General features: G+C 44.0%; 1 protein-coding gene across 1 annotated transcript in view; it reads right to left on the reverse strand.

Annotated features, from left to right (window-relative positions):
- MEI1 (meiotic double-stranded break formation protein 1) overlaps window positions 1-19,188 on the reverse strand; it is a 67,169-nt gene that overhangs the window by 42,454 nt on the left and 5,527 nt on the right. The window contains exons 4-15 of the mRNA XM_019944141.3: window positions 18,112-18,185; window positions 16,683-16,788; window positions 15,954-16,157; window positions 14,614-14,744; window positions 13,662-13,776; window positions 12,724-12,840; window positions 11,633-11,732; window positions 11,371-11,505; window positions 7,472-7,586; window positions 6,282-6,373; window positions 5,339-5,480; window positions 3,633-3,744 (exon numbers count right to left, since the gene is read on the reverse strand). Coding sequence (XP_019799700.1) covers window positions 3,633-3,744; window positions 5,339-5,480; window positions 6,282-6,373; window positions 7,472-7,586; window positions 11,371-11,505; window positions 11,633-11,732; window positions 12,724-12,840; window positions 13,662-13,776; window positions 14,614-14,744; window positions 15,954-16,157; window positions 16,683-16,788; window positions 18,112-18,185 — 1,443 coding nt within the window. The remainder of the gene's footprint in view (window positions 1-3,632; window positions 3,745-5,338; window positions 5,481-6,281; window positions 6,374-7,471; window positions 7,587-11,370; window positions 11,506-11,632; window positions 11,733-12,723; window positions 12,841-13,661; window positions 13,777-14,613; window positions 14,745-15,953; window positions 16,158-16,682; window positions 16,789-18,111; window positions 18,186-19,188) is intronic.

Here is a 19,188-nt window from a genome sequence, read left to right on the forward strand (position 1 = left end):
GTAACTTTCGAGGACAGCAGTTTAACCCATGGCTCCCTCAGCAGGGGAACGCCCAATTTGTCTGCTGGAAGGGTTCCTCGTGGTACAGACTCTCAGGGATCCAGAGTTTCTCCACCCCCAACTTCAGGTCTCTACCCCCTCTTGGCTGGCGGTGCCTGCTTCCCTCTTTTCTCTTGCAGTTTGGGCCCTGACCCTGTTCTCGCTGGCTTCAGGCTACATAGACCTCCCTGTAATCACACTTTCTCTACATGCCTTGCACTCTGCACCACTGCCCCGCCGGAGATCTACACTTCTGAAGCTGCACCCATTCAGCACCCCAAGACTGGATTCTCTTGGCTCTTGAAGTATGGCAAGCAGAAAGAGCAGATGAAGGGAAGGAAAGGAGTATATGTCAGTTGTCACAATGACTAAGAGGTACACTCATTCAGGAAATCTACATATGTTGCCTCATTTCACTCCCATTATTATCACCATGTTCTAGTTGAGGACATTGCAGATAAGAAAATTAATTTGCCCAATGTCAATGAGCAAGGGATGTTTATTACACAACCCATATGTGCTAATCACAAAGGTCCTACTTTTTCCCCTCTTACACACAGCCTCCTACTGTCTCCTAGAAGTTCCTCCCACTTCCTACATGGAATAGCTTCCTAAGGGTTTCCTGTACTCTGTTCTTTTCCTAGAGAGAACAAAGATACCTCTGAACAGCGACAAGGGACCTCTCCAGGATGACCCAGACCATCAATCAGAAACTCGCTCAAAATCCCACATCAAATATACAGACAACTGCAAAAGGTATGCCCCTCAACTCCCCAGTTCTGGATCCTGGCCCCTCTCCTTTCCAAGGACCTTGCTCTGCTGAGTACCCCTGCATCTCTCTACTGCTCCTTCGTATACACTGCTAACAGAAATAAGTGTTTCCAGTCTTAGAGGGTACTAAAATCCTTCCTAACTCCATGTCCCCTTCCAATTACACCCCCAGTTCTCACCTCCCCCCTTACACCAAACTTATGGAAAGATTTGCCTATTTTGCCTTTACTGCCTCACCTTGAACTCACTCTTCAACTCACTACAGTCCGGCTTACACACCAACCACTCACAGCAACTGCTCTGGCCAAGGTCACCAACAGCCTACATGATGCCAAGTCCAATATACATTTTTCAGTCCTTGTCTTACTTGACCTCTGGGATGCATCTGACACTCATGACCACTCCCTCATCTACAAAACTCTCTTCACTTGGCTTCCCTAATGTCATCCCCTTCTGGGTTTCTTCCTACCTCTCCAACCATTCCTTACCAGTGGACTTTGGAGTAATCTGTTCCGCCTGACCACTAAATATTGTACTTTATTTTGTCTTGGTCCTTTGATCATCTCATTTTACACACTCACCATGAGGAATCTCACCTGTTCCCCACTAGAGACTCAGCCCCACAAGGACAGGGGTCTGTTTTGTTCACTGCTACATCCTCTGCCCTAGGACAGTGCCCTTCATGTAGCAGGTACCCAATAAATGTTTGTTGAATGATTGAAAGGCTGGATGATGAAAACTTCTATATTTATTGTAAAGAAAAAAATGCTGCCTGCTATTCCAGTTCTACAAGGATCAAGCCATTAGCCAATGCAGTTCCTCAGCCCACCAACAGTGTACCCTGAGAGGAAGTCAGGATGGGGAAAAACAGGAAACATTCTGCACTTTGGATATACTGGCCCCTAGATAGTTAAGATGGCTATCTAAGGGAAATTTTCAAATGACCCCAGATTCTTGCATCTTCCCATACACAAAAAAAGGCACTAAAATCATTAACTTGAGATGTCCGTTTTTTGTGACTAGCAGTAATCTTTTTATGATTGACTACACGTTTTCCAAACAAAAAAGTTCATATATATTGTGGCTTCCCGTTTACCTCTTTGGAGCAGTTCCTCAGAGCTATCTGAGAGGCTGTCTCCCAGGCTATAGTCCTCAGCAAGGTCCCCAAATAAAACTTAACTTACAACTCTTACATTGTGCGTTTTTCTTTCAAGTGACACTATATTTAAGACCAGATGTTTCCCATGACCTCAGACATAGTCAATTACCTACCTAAAAGCTCCACTGGGACATCTCACAGGCATCTCAGAGGTACCCTGATCCAAACTGATCACACCCTCTACTGCCTTCCCAAACCAGATCCTCCTCTAGGGAGCCTCCTCTCAATAAAAAACACCACCACCCACCTAGACGGCAGCCAGAAGCCAAGGCATTACCCTAAACTATTCCCTCTCCCTCATGCCCTACATCCAATCATTCTACCACAGCCCACCCCCCCACACACACACATACTACCTTAGTTCCTAACACCAACCTGAGTTAATGCAAGAGGTTGAACTTCTTGCCTCCAATCTTGCCTCCCTCTAACTCATGGTCCACACTGTTCCAAGAAGGATCTTTCTGAAACAGCAATCTGAGCCTGTCACTCTCCTTCTTTAAGACTCAATGATCCCAAGATAAAGTCCAAATTCCCAACCTGGTCAACAAGGCCCTTCATGACTGAGCCCTGGCTACCTCTCCATGGTAGACTTCCCACTGCATGCTATGTGACAGGAATAAAAGAAAAGACAGTAAATGATAATGATAAGGGGCAGGCATAGCATAAAGATTAAGAAAGCAGGCTCTAGAGCCAGATTAGACTCCCTGAGTTTGAATCCTGGGCACACCACTTCCTGTGTGACCTTGGGCAAGTTGTCCAACCTAAGTTTCAATGTGCTCATCAGCAGAATGAGGATAATCATAGTACATACTCCTTAGAGTTTTTCTGAGAATTAAATGAATGAATACATGTAAACCACTGAGAACAGTATCTAACACATAGTAAGAGCTTAATATTATGTTAGTTATCATTAGTTATTAATGATTACTACCATTCTCTCTACTCCCTTTTCTGCTTTTGGCTATCTCCCCTTCCCATTCTCACCATCACTACCACTTTCTGAAGAGGATAAAGGAGACTCTGACTCTGATTCCTGGGCTTACTCTGCAAATTGAGGTATTTATAGGATGAAAACTGGAGACGTGGGAAAGGAAGGTTTATATTTTGAAGAGAAAAAATGACTAGTGAGGGAAGAAAATAAATACATGCAAGAAGACCTGGAGAAGGCTGAAGGAGTCAAGAGCCACTTGGGTTCAATTTTAGGAAGGCATTTCAGTACAGTATAGTTAGACAGCACTTTCACACAGAGTGCTACCACTCTTCTATAAGGCACTTGCAAGTACACAGGACATTTTTCAGTTGTCACAATGACTGGGGATACTTCTGTCATTCAGGGCTCAGGAGCTAGAGACACTAAACATCTTGTGAGGTCTGAGGGAATGTGGAGGATGAGAGTAATTAGGGGAAGGAGGTCTGTTGTGGGCTCTGAACTGGAACCTTCTTGACATTCTCAGAGAAGTGTCAATTAATTTGAGAACTGCCTTTAAGGACTTTTGATTGATGGATGATATACCCTTCCACTCAACACTAGGCAGAGTGTGGATGTTAATTCTGAATGAATACGTAAGCCTCCCATCCACAGGTTATGCACTCTTTAAGTACCCTGAGCAACTGCCTAAGGCGCCTGCCTCCCTCCCAACTTCCACACTTGCCTGCTGCCTACCAAGCTTCTTGGAGAATTCCTCCTTCATATGGGGGACGATGACAAAAAGGCTGTGCAGAACTGAGAGGAAAACCTCCATCAAGGCTGGATGAGTGGCCTGTTCCGAGTACCTCTGCAAAGAACCAAGAGGAAGAGCACAGTCCTCCAGGACTGAGCCTCTGAAGAAGAAACAGCATCAGCAAAAACTGCATCATCTAGCAATGCGAGACTAAATTCTTCCATTTCAAGGGCACAAGAAACACTAGGGGACCTGAAGTCACAAGCCTGCATCCAAGGTTTACATCTTCTGCCACTTGATAAACTGTTCAAGATTCATTACCGCTCTGGGCCTCTACCAAAGAGTAAAACAGAAATAACAAGTCCTACCTCCCAGAAACAAATGATATCTCATGTGTAAAAGGCACTTTCTAAACTGTAATGCAGAGTGACGCTCATGCTTCTAACATATAATAATTTAGTTTACAAACTTCCTTCACGTTTCTTTTTCATGTGATCATTGAACAGAATCATGAGGCAGCCTGATATGGTAGACAGAGCTCTGGATTAAGAGTAGAGAAATCTGAGTTCTATTTCAAGCTCTGTACGAAGTCGCTGTGTGCCCTTGGGTCAGTCACCCCCTCCCTTCTCGCTGTTTCAGTTCCCTGTGTGTAAATAGGCAGGGCCTCAGGGACATGGTTCTTACAGATACTTTTCATTTGGTTTTCAAACCAAGTTTTTTTCGACTAGAAAGGTAATACAAGCTCATTAAAGAAAATGTGTAAAATACAGAAAAGTAGAAAGCAACAATAATACAGTAATTCTATGATCTAGCTCTAGATCTAGCTCTAACGCTCCATAAATCTAGGAGGAAGGCAGAGCAGGTGAGGAAGGGCTACTGCTAGTGCGAGCCAGTCAGAGCTGCAATCCCGGGCTCCTGAGAGCTACCCACCTGAAGACCCTGGCACTCTGCCTCAGAGGCTTCTTCAAGAAAAAGAGGCTCTCCTGTCAGAACCAGAGGATGCTCCCCTGCTGCCACCTACTGTTCCCAGTGGGTATTTTGGAGGTGTCCTTTCCCAACTAACAGTGGCTCCTCACAGGCTCACAGGATATCCAAACCTCAAAGAGGACAAGACTCACCCAAGGTCATCTGGGCAGTCAACAGCTCTGGACCCCGCTCTTCCTACTATCTCCATCTCAAGTCAGCTCAAACCCAGGGCTCTCTTCAGGTCTCTCACCTGTCATTTTATAGAACTCACATATGTGCTCCTTAGTGAAGCCTAGATCAGACATTGACTGCTACTCTTTACTAAGCAGAAAAATACATAGGTTCAAACCTCAGAACTGTCATATACTTGCTTTACAACCATAGAAAAATGACAAGCTCATCTTTAAATTGGGGGAAATGATAGGACCTATTTCACAGGGTCACTGGGAGGGTTAAATTATGAATATAAGGCATTTATCACTTCATAAACATTACCTATTTATTATTTTATTATTACTGCTTTCTACTTTTTAAGAGGCATCTATTAATCTATTATTTACAACCAAACACTGTACTGTGATTTTAAAACCAAAGGAAAAGTGGCTGCAAGAACAACACTGCTACGACTCTCAGAAGGTCCAGTTGAGCAGTCGAGTCACTGTCTTGTGCCTCTCAGCCTGGCTTGCTCTCACATTCTTCTCCTCCCCAAGCTTCATGCTGTCCAAGGCTCAGGAAAACCCACCATCACCATGGGGATACACAAGGAGTCACAGGCACTGAGAAGAAATTCTGAGAAGGCCTCCAAGGTGTCTTCTTTCTCAGCACTGGGAGCTGTGAACGGATTCTCCTGGGCCGAAGGCTCGCTCTGGAATTCCACAGCCAACCTAAGAAATCAATGTGTGGGTATATCTACAACTACCTATGCAACATAAAGGTTAGAAGCATCCTCCTAGAGGGATACCTGAGCTCAGGGCTCAGGGAAAGTCTCCCGACCAGCAGATCTGGAGAAAATTCCAGACGCCTCAGTGAGGGAGAACCTGGTCTTTGGTCACCTCTTCAGCTTCGTGCTCCCTACCCTCTCTCCCATAACACATGACTCATCCACCCTACTACATGTATTTCCCTGAATATACCATGCTGTTTGCTGTTTCACATCTCTTTGCCTTTACATATGCTGCTCTCTCTACTTGGAATGCCTTCCCCAGGTTTGTGACAACGTAATGAATTCCACACATATAAACAAAACTGTCTCTTCCCCAGGAGACTGTGAGCTCCTTGTGGGTAGGAGCTAATCTGACTTACCTTTCTACTCCCACTGTCTAGCACCAGGCCTCGCACACAGTAGATACAACAAATACTTGTTCATGTGTACTGAATTAATCCAACAAGCATTCAGTGAACACCTATAGCACTAGGTTACTTGGGAAGAGGAACAAACCTGAGTGAGATACAACCTCATTGCACAGTAACAAAAACTTCGCCGGGGGGAATCTTTAGAAACCTCCTCCACATACCCATTCCATACCCCACACGCATCCCCAGCCTCCATCCCAGCCAAAGTCCTCTCACTACGCAGCAAAGCATCAGAAACCAAGTGCTGCTTCTAGAGCTTCATCCTTTGTCCGATTCCTTTCTACACCCACCCTCCATACTACTCCCTCATCAGACCACAGAGGGCCCCTCACCTGCAGGCATTTCTAAATCCCTCCAGAGTGCTCAGGAGGAAGCTTCCTCTTCGAAGAATGGTCTTCTCCGAATCTCTACTGGAGGCATGGCCCTGAGGTGAGAAGGAAAGAGGGGAACCTATTGGCCACGTACCTACTTCGTGTTCTGGTCTTTGCTTAGAGGACTACAGACTTCTTCCTCTCACACTGGAGTCTGGCATTCCCATACACCTAACAATTTCCAGGGGATCTTAGGTACATCCCCACAAATCCAGCCATCTAATAGCTCCTTTAAAACATGGTAGAAGAGGAAACCTTAACCACTTGGCTCCCTGTGAAGCACAGGACTGGTTCTTGTTCTGTTATACGCAGAAAACTGTCACAGGCTAGTGGACATTAGCCTAACTGGCTATAATGCCCGTATTATTGCTCCAAAACACACACAAAAATCCCCACCGCCTCAGGCGTGAAGAGCTTAGTTTCCAAAGTTAATCCTGAAAGACATAATCAGCACCCACGTTAATAGTATTTCTTCTGATATTTTAAGTCCATGGCCCATTAAAAGCCAACAATTATGACACAGTGCACAGTGGTCAGATTCTTTCTAAGATTATAGCGAATCCAGCCTTAAATAATCTTGTGAGCATGTTTACCATACCTGCTTGGATGATATAAAAGACAAAGTGGGGCTTCCCTGGTGGCGCAGTGGTTGAGAGTCCGCCTGCCGATGCAGGGGACGCGGGTTCGTGCCCCGGTCCGGGAAGATCCCACATGCCACGGAGCGGCTGGGCCCGTGAGCCATGGCCGCTGAGCCTGCGCGTCCGGAGCCTGTGCTCCGCAACGGGAGAGGCCACAACAGTGAGAGGCCCGCATACCGCAAAAAAATAAAAATAATAAATAAATAAAAGACAAAGTGTGTAGTAGGCTTGGGTACAAACACCCTGGGATTTACTATCCAAACTCAGGTCCTTGCTAGCTTTGGACCTGAGAGAAAAACTATTTAACCCCTGCGACTTCAGTTTCATAATGAGGATAACGATTATTAAGTCCTACAGTTCTGCAGTTAGGAAAAAAAATAACATCTCATTGTAGGCGTGTGTGCATGAGAAAAACCTATAAAGTAGCATATAAAGGTAATGCAATGTACTAATTATCTTCCAAAAACACATTACAGCATGATCTCCAGAAGAAGCAGGCTGCAGTGCACTGACCAGGGGCCTCCAGTTCAACGGGATCTGGGAAAAATCTGCACACCGGCTCAGCATGGCTTTGAGCAAGGCCTGCAGCTCCTTGTACAGCACAGGTAGAGCACTCTGATGATCCTTCCTGCACCCAGAGAGACAAAGGTAGGCCTATGGTGAGGTAAGGGTACTCCAAGGTACCCTCAGGTTCTCAGGCAATGGGGGACAGGTGGTAGATCAGAACACGGGTCCAGGATCTGATCTGATAAAAACCCTTGCTCCAACACATATCTGCTGCACGACTTCATGCACATTCCTCATCCTCTCTAGCCCTCAGTTTCTTCATCTAGTCAATGAAAGTTAATAGTACTCTCCTCATAGAATTATTCTAAGGATCAAATTGGATAATGTATGCCAAACACTCAGCATGATGTTTGCTAGTTAGTAAGTCCTTATAAATGACAGCTAAGACTATTATTATTGTTATTAAAGATACAGAAGGTTTTCTCACTGAGAAGGGCCTCCCAGTGAAAAAAGTACTATCTAGAACAGAAGGTGGTCACTGTTCTCAAATAAGTGATAAACTGTCTTGGGGACGAGAGATCAAATTTGCTTTCTGTTTCCTTGATGAGGAAAATCAGGATCAATAGGTAAACGTTATCAAAGACCCAGATCTTATTTAAAGAATATAAGGAAGAACTTTCTAAGAGTCAAAACTCTATAAAGTGGGCTTCCCTGGTGGCACAGTGGTTAAGAATTCTCCTGCCAATGCAGGGGACGTGGGTTCGAGCCCTGGTCCGGGAAGATCCCACATGCTGCAGAGCAACTAAGCCTGTGCGCCACAACTAGTGAGCCTGCGCTCTAGAGCCTGCGAGCCACAACTACTGAAGCCCGCGCGCCTAGAGCCTGTGCTCCACAAGAGAAGCCACTGCAATGAGAAGCCTGCGCACTGCAACGAAGAGCAGCCCCCACTTGTCGCAACTAGAGAAAGCCCGCGCACAGCAACAAAGACCCAATGCAGCCAAAAATAAATTAAATAAATAAATTTTTAAAAAAAGAAGAATGAAATAATGCCATTTGTAGCAGCATGGGTAGACCTGGAGATTATCTTATTAAGTGAAGTAAGTCAGACAGAGAAAAACAAATATCATATGATATCGCTTATATGTGGAATCTAAAAAAAAAATGATACAAATGAACTTATTTACAAAACAGAAAAACAGACTCACAGAAAACAATCTTATGGTTACCAGGGGGAAGGGTGGGGGGAGAGATAGATTGGGAATTTGGGATTGACATATGAACAGAGAGCAATCTGCTGGGCCTTCTAACAGGCACTCCATTAACTGTATATAGTGAAGGCTTGATTTCCCCTTTCCCTCTTCATTTCTGGAAGCTCTAACTTTCTATCCTACATTGACTGTCAAGCCCTGGTTCTGCCATCTTTAAATTCTTTCAGCAGTTCTCACTTTTCATTCCTCCTTCCGGTTGTGCTCCCCAGAGACCCTCTGAACCACTCCACCTCAGAGGGACCACCTCAGTAAAAATTCTGAAAAATTAAAGTCAAAAGTAAAATTATCTAAGGATTAATAACCAGCCCCCTACCCACAGCTCTCCACAATTCTGACCCAACCAGCTTTCTGGCTTCTTCATGTACTACTCCCCTTCACACAATCTGCTGGCCAGACTGGCTACCGTACCCTCAGTAATCCCTAAATTTTCCTACCTACATGTTTTGGCCAACCCTGGTCCTTCCACAAATCTAAATCCCTCTCATCCCTCATAGCACAGCTCAAATACTACCTCCTGCCTGGAAGGTGCTAAAGGTGCTACCAGTCCCCCATAACACTGACCTCCTGGGAGATTTCCAGCTCTGCATGGGAACTTCTGATTGACTCTGGCTCTTACTCTATGTCTTTGTTACCCTGTTGGTTTACTCATCTCACCCTTGTTGGGATTCATGCCCCAGATTTAGAGATTCAAATCCAGGAAAGGACAAAAGGGGAAAAGAGACAAACTGAAGCCATTATAATGTAAATGCTATTCTTTTATTCAATTTTTAGAAGCAACCTAGAGTCAAGTGATGAAGACTTAAATATAGTTACAGAAGAGACTATAAATGTTAACAAACTTTACAATATAAAATTAAAGGTATAGGGAGTTCCCTGGTGGCGCAGTGGTTTCCACCTGCCAATGCAGGGGACACGGGTTCCAGCCCTGGTCCGGGAAGATCCCACGTGCCGCAGAGCAACTAAGCCCGTGCACCACAACTACTGAGCCTGCATTCTAGAGCCCGCAAGCCACAACTACTGAGTCCATGTGTCACAACTACTGAGCCCGCATGCCACAACCACTGAAGCCCACGCACCTAAAGCCCATGCTCTGCAACAAGAGAAACCACCGCCACGAGAAGCCTGCGCACTGCAACTAGAGAAAGCCCGCGCGCAGCAACGAAGACCCAACGCAGCCAAAAATAAATAAAGAAATTCATAAAATTTTTAAAAATTATAAAATAAAATAAAGTCCCCAATGGACATTTCACTCCCCAGATCTTCCTTTTAAAATAAATAACTAAATAAAATTAAAGGTACAGCTGACATTGAGAAGTAGACGGTAAGGAGAAGGGAAAGAAAGAGCTGGGGTGCTAATATACTCAGCTAACGAAGTAGGGTGTCAAGAGGTACTGCTTCAAGTTGAGGGAACAAGAAACACAAGTTTTAAGTATATTATTTAAAATTTTGAAAACATAACATCAATTAACATAAAATGGTAACTAGCAAAAATGCCAAGGAAGTGTAGAGAAGACAAAATAATGTGACCTAAGTCTTGTTTTTCTTATTGGCAAGTCAATGAATAATGTTCTAAATTGACAAATAAAGAAATAGCATTACAAGCATATTGTTTAGATTTAGGGAGATAAATCACCAGAACTAAAACCAAAATGAGTTAAAATTAGTTTCCTTTAGGAAGTGGGGACTGGGCGGCTGTTCCTTTTCATTATAAACCTTGTGTGTATTTTATTTTTTATCACTTAAATACATTACTTTGTTAGATTTTTAAAAGGGAGGGCGTGGAAACAAAGTAAAATTTTCTATATAAATAAATATGGGTTATCCTCCATTAGTTTTCTCAAGATATCAAGCATCTTACTAAGGAATGATTTCCCATCATGACCCTAGGATTGCTTAGTCTCACCATCCATTTTAACATCATTCATATACTGAGTATCTATTAGGAGTGAGGCATATAGCAGTGAAAAAAATGACATGGTCCCTTATCTCCTGGAGATTATTTTATATAGTGGAGGAGACACAGAACAAATGAATAAACAAGAACTGTCAAGTGTCTGGTAGGTGCTGTAATAGCCAGATGGGTCAGTTAGGGAAGGACACTCTGAATGAGACCTGAATGATGGGAAGAGTCCAGTCATGCAAAGATTTCAGGGAAGAGTATTTTGGGCAGAAGGAAAAATTAGTAGAAAGGAAGTGGGGGCAAGGTCTGGACTAAAACAAATGACCTAATTTTAAAAAGTTACATCCACAAAATAAATACAGAATAAAATCCTGTTTTAAAAAAACATGCAGAGAATTGGAAAGAACTCTTCCAAATTAAAAATATGAAAGCAGAAATAAAACACTCAATAGTGGAGGTGAAAATAAAGTCAAGAAAATCTCCTGGAAACTAGTACATAATGACAAAAAGATAAAAAACTGTCAGACAAAGAAAAGAAAGAGATGACCAATCCAGGAGGCCCAACATCCAAATGGCAGTTCCAGGAAGACAGAACAGAGTAAACAGAGCAGTGGAAGAAATAATTCAATGAAATTTCCCTGACCTAAAGGACAAGCATCCCCTGGAAGCTGCTCTGGCCTTGACAGGCCCTCGGGTACACGCAGGGGTGGAAAGTTCAGCCTGTCTGGGTCTCTCACCTCAGAAAGGCAGAAATGGCCTTCACTGCCTCAGCAGCCACCTCCAGCACAGGGCTGTTCACTGCCTCTTGGAGGGCACGGCCAGCATCTCTGCACAGGGCTGAGCTTGGGAACAGCTTGATCTCCTCTGGCTGCCTGAGAAATTGTAAATGAGAAATGAGTGTGTGAACTCCTATCACTGACCCCACCAGGAATAAATACCTCACTTCTTTCCTTCTCCAGTCTGGCCCCTACAGGCCTGACGCGTCACTACTTTGCTCACCGAGTCAGGATCTGAGTAAAGAGCAGCAGGCCCTGCTTGTGCAGCTCAGTGTTGTTCAACCTCAGGATTCCCTGTAGGCTCCTCACCACTGACTCGATCCCTACCGCAAAATGACATGGCAGAGGCCAGGGATCAGGGCTTGTTGGCTTCTTTACTGCCTTCCCAGGAGAGATGAGAGGCTCTGGACAGCAAATATTTGCTAGCAGCCCTCATGGAGCAGTCCTGACAAGTTGAGCTGATGGGACAGGACTGTGAGATCTTTGAGGGAAGGCCCTTATCTGATTCATCTCTGTCTCCCCAAACCCAGCACAACCCAAAGCACGACCCTGGCATTCGAGGTATTTAGTCAATACCTACCAGCTGAGCTTCACCTTCTCTACTACACGCACTCCTATTTCTCCTCAAAGAATAAGGTAGGACATCCACTCCTCCAGGAAGCATTCCCTGGTCCACTCAGGCAGAGCTGTGGGCCTCCCCTGAGCTCCTACATGTCTTGTACCTCCCCTCTTGCACAGTCTTAATAAGCTTGCTTATATCTCCCTCCCCTTCCAGAGGACAGGGACCACATTTTATGTATCTCTAAATCTCTAGGTTCCAGCCTGGTGCCTGGCATAGAATAAGAACACAGAATATAAAATGAGTAACTAAATGTGCCCAGTCTAAAAATCTAGATGTGATATAAAAAGTCCCAGACAAGAAAGGTATCACCAGGAAAGAAGAAGAAGGGACAGTTTCAAAAAACTTTGAAAGGATAAATCAGCAAAACTTGGGGACTAACTAGATGGATAGATATCTGGGGTGCAGGAAAAGACTGAATCCAAGACTGAGTAAAGTTGCTCTTAAGGTGCAACAGGAATTCATTTAGTGGCCCTTCTCTTGCTAAACATATATACTGCCAATCAATGAAGAACAGAACTATTTGGATATCACTGCTTGCACGTGGAATCTGGTAATGAGTTTGGGCTGATGGATATGACCAGACCAGCACCCCTCTCCAAGGTGTAGGCTGGCCCCCCGTCACTGCTGTTGCCACCTAACTTCGAAGTGCTGTCCACCTGAGCCAGAGCTAGTACAGGACCCACAATACCAACCGTACACCGTGTGGCACTTGGAAAAGAAGAGTGGCTCTTCTGCCAGAAGTATCAAGCAGTTGTAGCTGGACCAGACAAGCACTTCACTGGAAGAGGAAAGATGCTCAAAGAGGAACTCTGGCCAGGGAGACAGGGAGAAAACAATCAATGACAACAGTGTAATCATGATCCCTTAACTAACGCTATGGCCTTGGATTTATTCAGCATCTCACACCTGTCACTTCATCTGTTCACACACCCTCTTGATGAGACATGATCATTCATTCACAGATAAACCTGGAAAATGCCCTCAGACTTATGGTGTAACCTTATCTTTTTAATAGATGGGGAAACTGAGACCTAGACAGAAACAGTTGGTGGTAGAGGCGGGACTGGAACTCAGGTCCCCTAATTCTCAGGATGGGCAGCAGCATGATACAGAGAAAAGAGATTTTAGAGCCAGACAGCCTTGATTTTGTATCCCTTCTCTGCCAATGCCGAGTCTTGCTGATTTAAACCAGTTATTTCCCTTCTCTAGTTCAATTTCCTTATTCATAAAATAGCAAAGATGAGGACCTAAATGTGGCAACATTTGCGATGCACCTCAGGGCATATTTCCTGGCTCATAACAAACCTTCAAGACACATTAGTTCCTTTTGCCTCCCTGGTCCACGGGTCTTTCCACCACCCCACGCTAGGTGTTTATTCCTAGATGGTCAAATTAATGACAAAGTTCAGTGACAAACTGCTCAAGGTCATATTAGAAATCTGTAGCAAGAGGATTCAGACTTCATGAGGTCTATTTCCTAGAGTCTGTCATATACAATGAACATGCCACCAACCATCCCTCCAGTATGCATATCAAAGAACTCCCAACAAGACTGCTGCTGCTGCTACTCAAGGGTCTCCAGGCACAACTCTGCGATCCTCAGAGGAGAAAGTTAGAAGGGGCCTCCTACCTGGGATGTCAGCATGGATGAAGGCTGGGGCGTGCTTCGCTGGCGAGTGGACCAGTACTGCAGTTATACAGTGGGCACTGGCCACCTGCAGAGTCTCATCTCTGGAAAGGAGAAGCTGGAGAAACAGGCAGCAAAATGTGTCACAGTCACACCACTGACAGCACCAGAGGGAAGCAGCCTGAATGCCTCAGGGCAGGAGCCTGATTTGTCTCTGAATCCCTCACACACTACTGGTGCCAGGCATAAGGATGGTGCTCAAGGAGAGCAGTTATAGATTATGGAAAGGAGTCTCTGTCAACAGCAGCAGGAGAGAAACAGAACAAAAGAACACAATGGCACTCAAAGAACACTAACATCATCCCCAAGAAGGGCTCAGGCCTTCATTGGCAAAAGTACTTTCACAGCCCTCATCTGGTTTTGATGTTTCAACAAGCCTGGGACATAAGGGAAGGTTCTGCTATGAGCCTTGCTTCAAAGAATGTGCAGAAAAGAGTTAACATTGCAGGCCTGAGTCTGTTATCCTTAGAAAGTCCTGCCTGCAAGGTTGGCCACTCACTGGGTTTGGGAAGTTGAATTTCAGGAGGGTTCTCAACCCTCCAAGAACTGGTAAAAGTGGCTCACTGTGACTAAACTATTTGCACAAGCAATGCAGTTTATGCTGAACCCACCCCTACTTTCTTTCTGGGAATCTAGAATTTTGGTATGTGCTAGGCAGAGGGTGCCTCTATAACCAGCCAGCTCCCAATTAAAACCTAGGGCACAGGTTTTAACTTATCCTTTCATGACTGAAAGAAAACCAACTTTGAGCCTTCTAATAGCATATTGTTTTGGCCAGTAAGAAAATACTTAGGAAATCCTGGATAGAAGGAGTGGTAGATAAGGAAAAAGGCCCAGGAAGCATTCAGGTTCCCTTGTTATTGAACCCAGAGACCACGAACCACAAGACAACTACCTTTTTGAGCACCAAAGGCAGTGAGGTCTCTCCTGGTGGCCCCTCAACACTCTCAGTACTTTCCACCAGCGCAGATTTGTTCATGATCATGGACACAAAGAGGTCATACTTCAGCAGCTGCCTCAGCAAACCTAGAAAACAAAGGGGTTGGGAAGTGAGGCAAGAGGAGCATAGGCACCAGAATACACCCAAGGCAGCTCCTCCGACTTCCCCTAGAAACTTCTTCATGTCTCCATAGATATTCCTAAGTATTTTATTCTTTTTAATGCTGTTGTAAATGGGACTGTTTTCTTAGTTTCTTTTTCATATTGTTTGTTGCTAGTATATAGAAACACAAGTGATTTTGTATCCTACAATTTTACTGAATTCATTTATTAGTTTTAACAGTTTTTAGTGTAGTTTTTAGGGGTTTCTATATATAAGGTAATGTCATCTGAAAACAGAGTCAGTTTTACTTCTTCCTTCCTTTACTTCTGTCTCTTATTTCTTTCTCTTGCCTAATTGTTCTGGCTAGGACTTCAAGTACTAGGCTGAATAGAATCCCACCTTTTTCTTTGCAATCTCCACGAAAGCATGTACCACAATGGACTCTGATCACATCTGTCCTCCATATTGGGCTATGAACTCCCACAGATGAGAGCCTGGGTTTGATCATCTTTATGACCCCAGAGCCCAGAACAGGGCCTGGCTCAGAATGAACACTCTCTATGTGTGGCTGAACTAGTCATAACAGAGCTCTTGGCCCAAACTGTGAAAAGAAATTGTTGTTACCCACAGACTATGCTTTTCCCTGTAGCTCCTGCTCTGAAACAGGTCCTCACCCAGTCACCAATCACAGTGTCCATTTGCTCTATCCAAAATACAAAAGCTCCCTGCTCAAAAGCATTTAGTAGATCTCGTGTATTTATGTAAGGAAGTAACAGGAGAGGCTGAAAGGGTACACTGAGCTTCAAATAACAAGCAGAGAAACTTGGACTTCACTCTGGAGGCCAGAGGGAGCCATAGATGATTTTCCAAATAGAAGAGTGACAGGATGCAAGCTATGCAGTGTGAAGATTAATTTGACAGCAAGTACAGGATGCACCAGGGCATGCAGTAAAGACCAGAGGCAAAAAAATTGCTGTCCCACTCTTCTTCCTCTTCTCCTTCCAAAGATGACGTTCTTAGGATACCACACCCAACATTAGGCATCTTTCGCAGTCTGTGCCTCTTATCTCCCAAACCCACAGCTTCTATCCGTTGCAAAGCAGCAAACCTCCCCACCACTAGTGAGCCAATATCTCAAATCCTCAAGCAAAACCTCAAAAGCTTTCTCTTTTCTCTCCAGTCCCATGTCTTACCCAAGCAGTTGATCTTTAGCTCCTTTGTCTGGGCACCATCCATGGTGGAAAGGAAGAGAGGACACAGTTTCTCCCGGAAATGGCCCAAAAGCATCTCGGCTGCAACTGGTGAGGAGTACAGCTTCCCATAAAGGTAGCAGACAGAAGCTTGCACCCCCTCACTGGGGTATACTAAACCTCTCAACAGATGTTCCATCAGGTCACCTATCCAGAAAACAACCAAGGGGCCAGGGGAACCTCACAATGTCAACTGCTAGATGACACTCCAAACTATTGCCCTGAATGGAATAGTGATGGTAATCCCCTACAATGCCCCACAATACATGATTTCTGGGAACTTAATCAAAAGGGAAAACCAAGGCTTAGAGAAGTTAAGTGATTTACCCTTGGATAAATACTCTGTGAGATATTTATCTGCTTTTACTGATAGAAAAAAAGTGCTTCTATATTCCAGAATTAATTCTTCCTCTCACCTGAAAGGAAGGCTCATAGTAGGTACTTAATTCTTTTGTGTTAACAAAATGAATTGAAGGAGCCCAAGACCAGAGTTGAGAAACACTTTTTTTTCCAATTGGCCAACATAGAGCAGATTTTGCAGATGGGGAAACTAAAGCCTAGAGAAGGAAAGTAATGACTTCCCAGATGTACACAGTGAATGGACCACCCAGATGGAAGTGTGATCAAAACAGGTGAAAGGGTAGTGGTAGCTCTTCCCCAGAGGTCACTCACTGTGCTCCATCACAAGCTTGTCTGCCAGAGCAGGGATCGCATCCACCAACTTGCCGAGAAGGGTCAGGGTGGCCAGGCTGCCTCGCATGGAGGGCATGTTACACAGCTACAGAGAGTGAACATACTCTGCTCTATAAATTAGGATCAGGACAGATCTCCCACCAAAATTCATCTTGCCCTATCCACACCAAACCCTGTACTGCATGTGTCTCTCACCACAGTCAGTAATCAGCCTCTTTAGCTAAGTGTCTATATCCCCTATTGGACTGGGAAGTCCCGAAGGAAAGGGACTGAGTCAGATTCCTCTCAGTGTCCTCAGTACCTAGCTCAGTACATGTTTGTTAAACTAAATTAAAATGAGCATATTTTGCCTCCTATGGAGCCAGAAACTGGGAGGTGAAATTTGGGAACATCATAAAGATGGAATTCTAGTTCATTGCAAAAAAAAATTGGTTATCATCATCATTATTGTTATATTATCACTGAACCCTCTATTTGTCAGGTACTATGCTTGATGCTTTACAGGCAGAGTCAATAGTAAATATTTCACCTTTTCTACTGACTAGCTGTAGTACCTTAAGTAAGATTCCTAACTCTTCTGGTGGGAATTAATACTAGGACCAACTTCATAGGGTTGTTGGGAGGACTAAATGAGACAGTGCATGTAAAGCACCAACATAGTGCCTAGCATATAGAAAGTGCTCAAAATGTTAAGTGGCATAATCATAATGATAAATGTTGATATATATAATTATAAATTTAATCATATGTTAACCACATGCAGAGTAATTATAATGACATGATTATTTAACATTATTTCTAATTAAATGTTGCTCTTGATGGTGTTAAATGAACATTTGTCTTCCTTTTGCAAAAAAAAAAAAAAAAAGTGACTCTGATATTATTCCTAAATCTTAAACACAATGCAGAAGCTGCTTGTTTAACTGATATCTATGGCTACATTGAAGAAAGCTGGTTAAATATACCTTCTCAGTGTTTACCTTAGATGCTGATAAAAGCAAATGCCTTCACTATAAAATAAACCAAACAAAAATACTAAGGCAAGAGAGCATTTAGTGAACATATTTCCTTAATAGTGAACATATTTCCTTAATAAATTCATCAAGGAAATCTGTATTATATTTAGGAGGATATAGAGAATGGCCATGGATGATTACGCCAGAAAATGGACTTCAGCACATGGAGGCAGCATTTGGGAGACTGAAAAGGGAAGGAAAGAAGCTACAAAGAGTACTGGAGCAGAAGACCCAGGCCCTAGCTCTGGCTCTGCCACTGACTCAGTGACCTCAGGCAAGTCCCTTTTCCTCTCCGGATTTCAATCTCCCCATCTATCCAAAGAAGGGTTGACCCAGCTCTGACATCTGAGGATTCTGAGGGGTACTCAAGAACCAACAGCTACTTTACTGACCTCTTTGTGACACTCATACAGCAGGCAATGAATGGTCTGCTCCAACTTCAGCTGAGTTGTAAGCTGGATAAGGACTGAGAAGACACAATAACATTACTAATCAGAAGACAACCCATGGCCCACAGTTCACTTTTCATAGTCCTTCTAATCAAAGTCATTTGCTTGTGGTAATCGGCATTAGTCTTTTCTATCTCCCCCATTCTTCACTGTTTTTAACCAATGGTTGACAACTAGGCTGTACATTAGAATCACCTAGGAAGCTTAAAAAAAGAAAAAAAAAACTAACACCCAAGTCCCACCCCAGACCAATTAAATCAGAATCTCTAGATAAAGGGTCTAAGCATCTGGATACTTTTTTAGTTTCCCAGGTAAGTCTATTGTGAAGCCAAGGTTGAAAACTACTATGTTATTTCTACCTTTTTCCTTCCTCAGAATTTGCTACTTCATATATGAAAAAAACAGAATTAGGAGTTAGTTCCTGTGCCAATAATTGGCGATAATATTATCACTCAACCCCAAACCCGCCCTTCTATACAATTGTTTGTGATACTTCTGCTGGTGTCTTTGAGGAGGAGTAAAGAAGAGGCTGGCTCTACAAGTCTGGGGAAAGCTGCAGACTAGATCTGGCTGCTGCTGAGGGAAGGCTCTGCCACCTCCAGGGTAAAGAAGCATTCTAGGACAACACTCACAGAAACAGGAAGACAGGAAGCAAACAGGAAACAGTAAGGAAGGAGCAAGTCCTTCTCCCTCTAGCTTTGCAATCTCCATCTAGTATCCACCACCTCAGTGAAGTTCCTGGGATCTGATGAGGGTTCTGCAAGCTATGCTGGTACCAACCAGGAGCAGATGGCTTTAGGATTATAGCCCCACTCAAGAGTGGTCTTGAGGAAAATGGTGAAGGGAAATCTCCCCACCCCTGCCAGTTGTCGGACCTTCGAGGGGTACATCTGTTTGTCCACATTCTCTAGACTGAGAGATGGGCAAAAGTACATACAGACCATATTGATTTATCTGTCACAGCTGCTAGCAGTTACAGCTGCTAACTGCATGTCTGGATAGTCATGGACCCAGCAGCAG

Source organism: Tursiops truncatus, chromosome 11, assembly GCF_011762595.2.
Source record: "Tursiops truncatus isolate mTurTru1 chromosome 11, mTurTru1.mat.Y, whole genome shotgun sequence".
NCBI lineage: Eukaryota > Metazoa > Chordata > Mammalia > Artiodactyla > Delphinidae > Tursiops > Tursiops truncatus.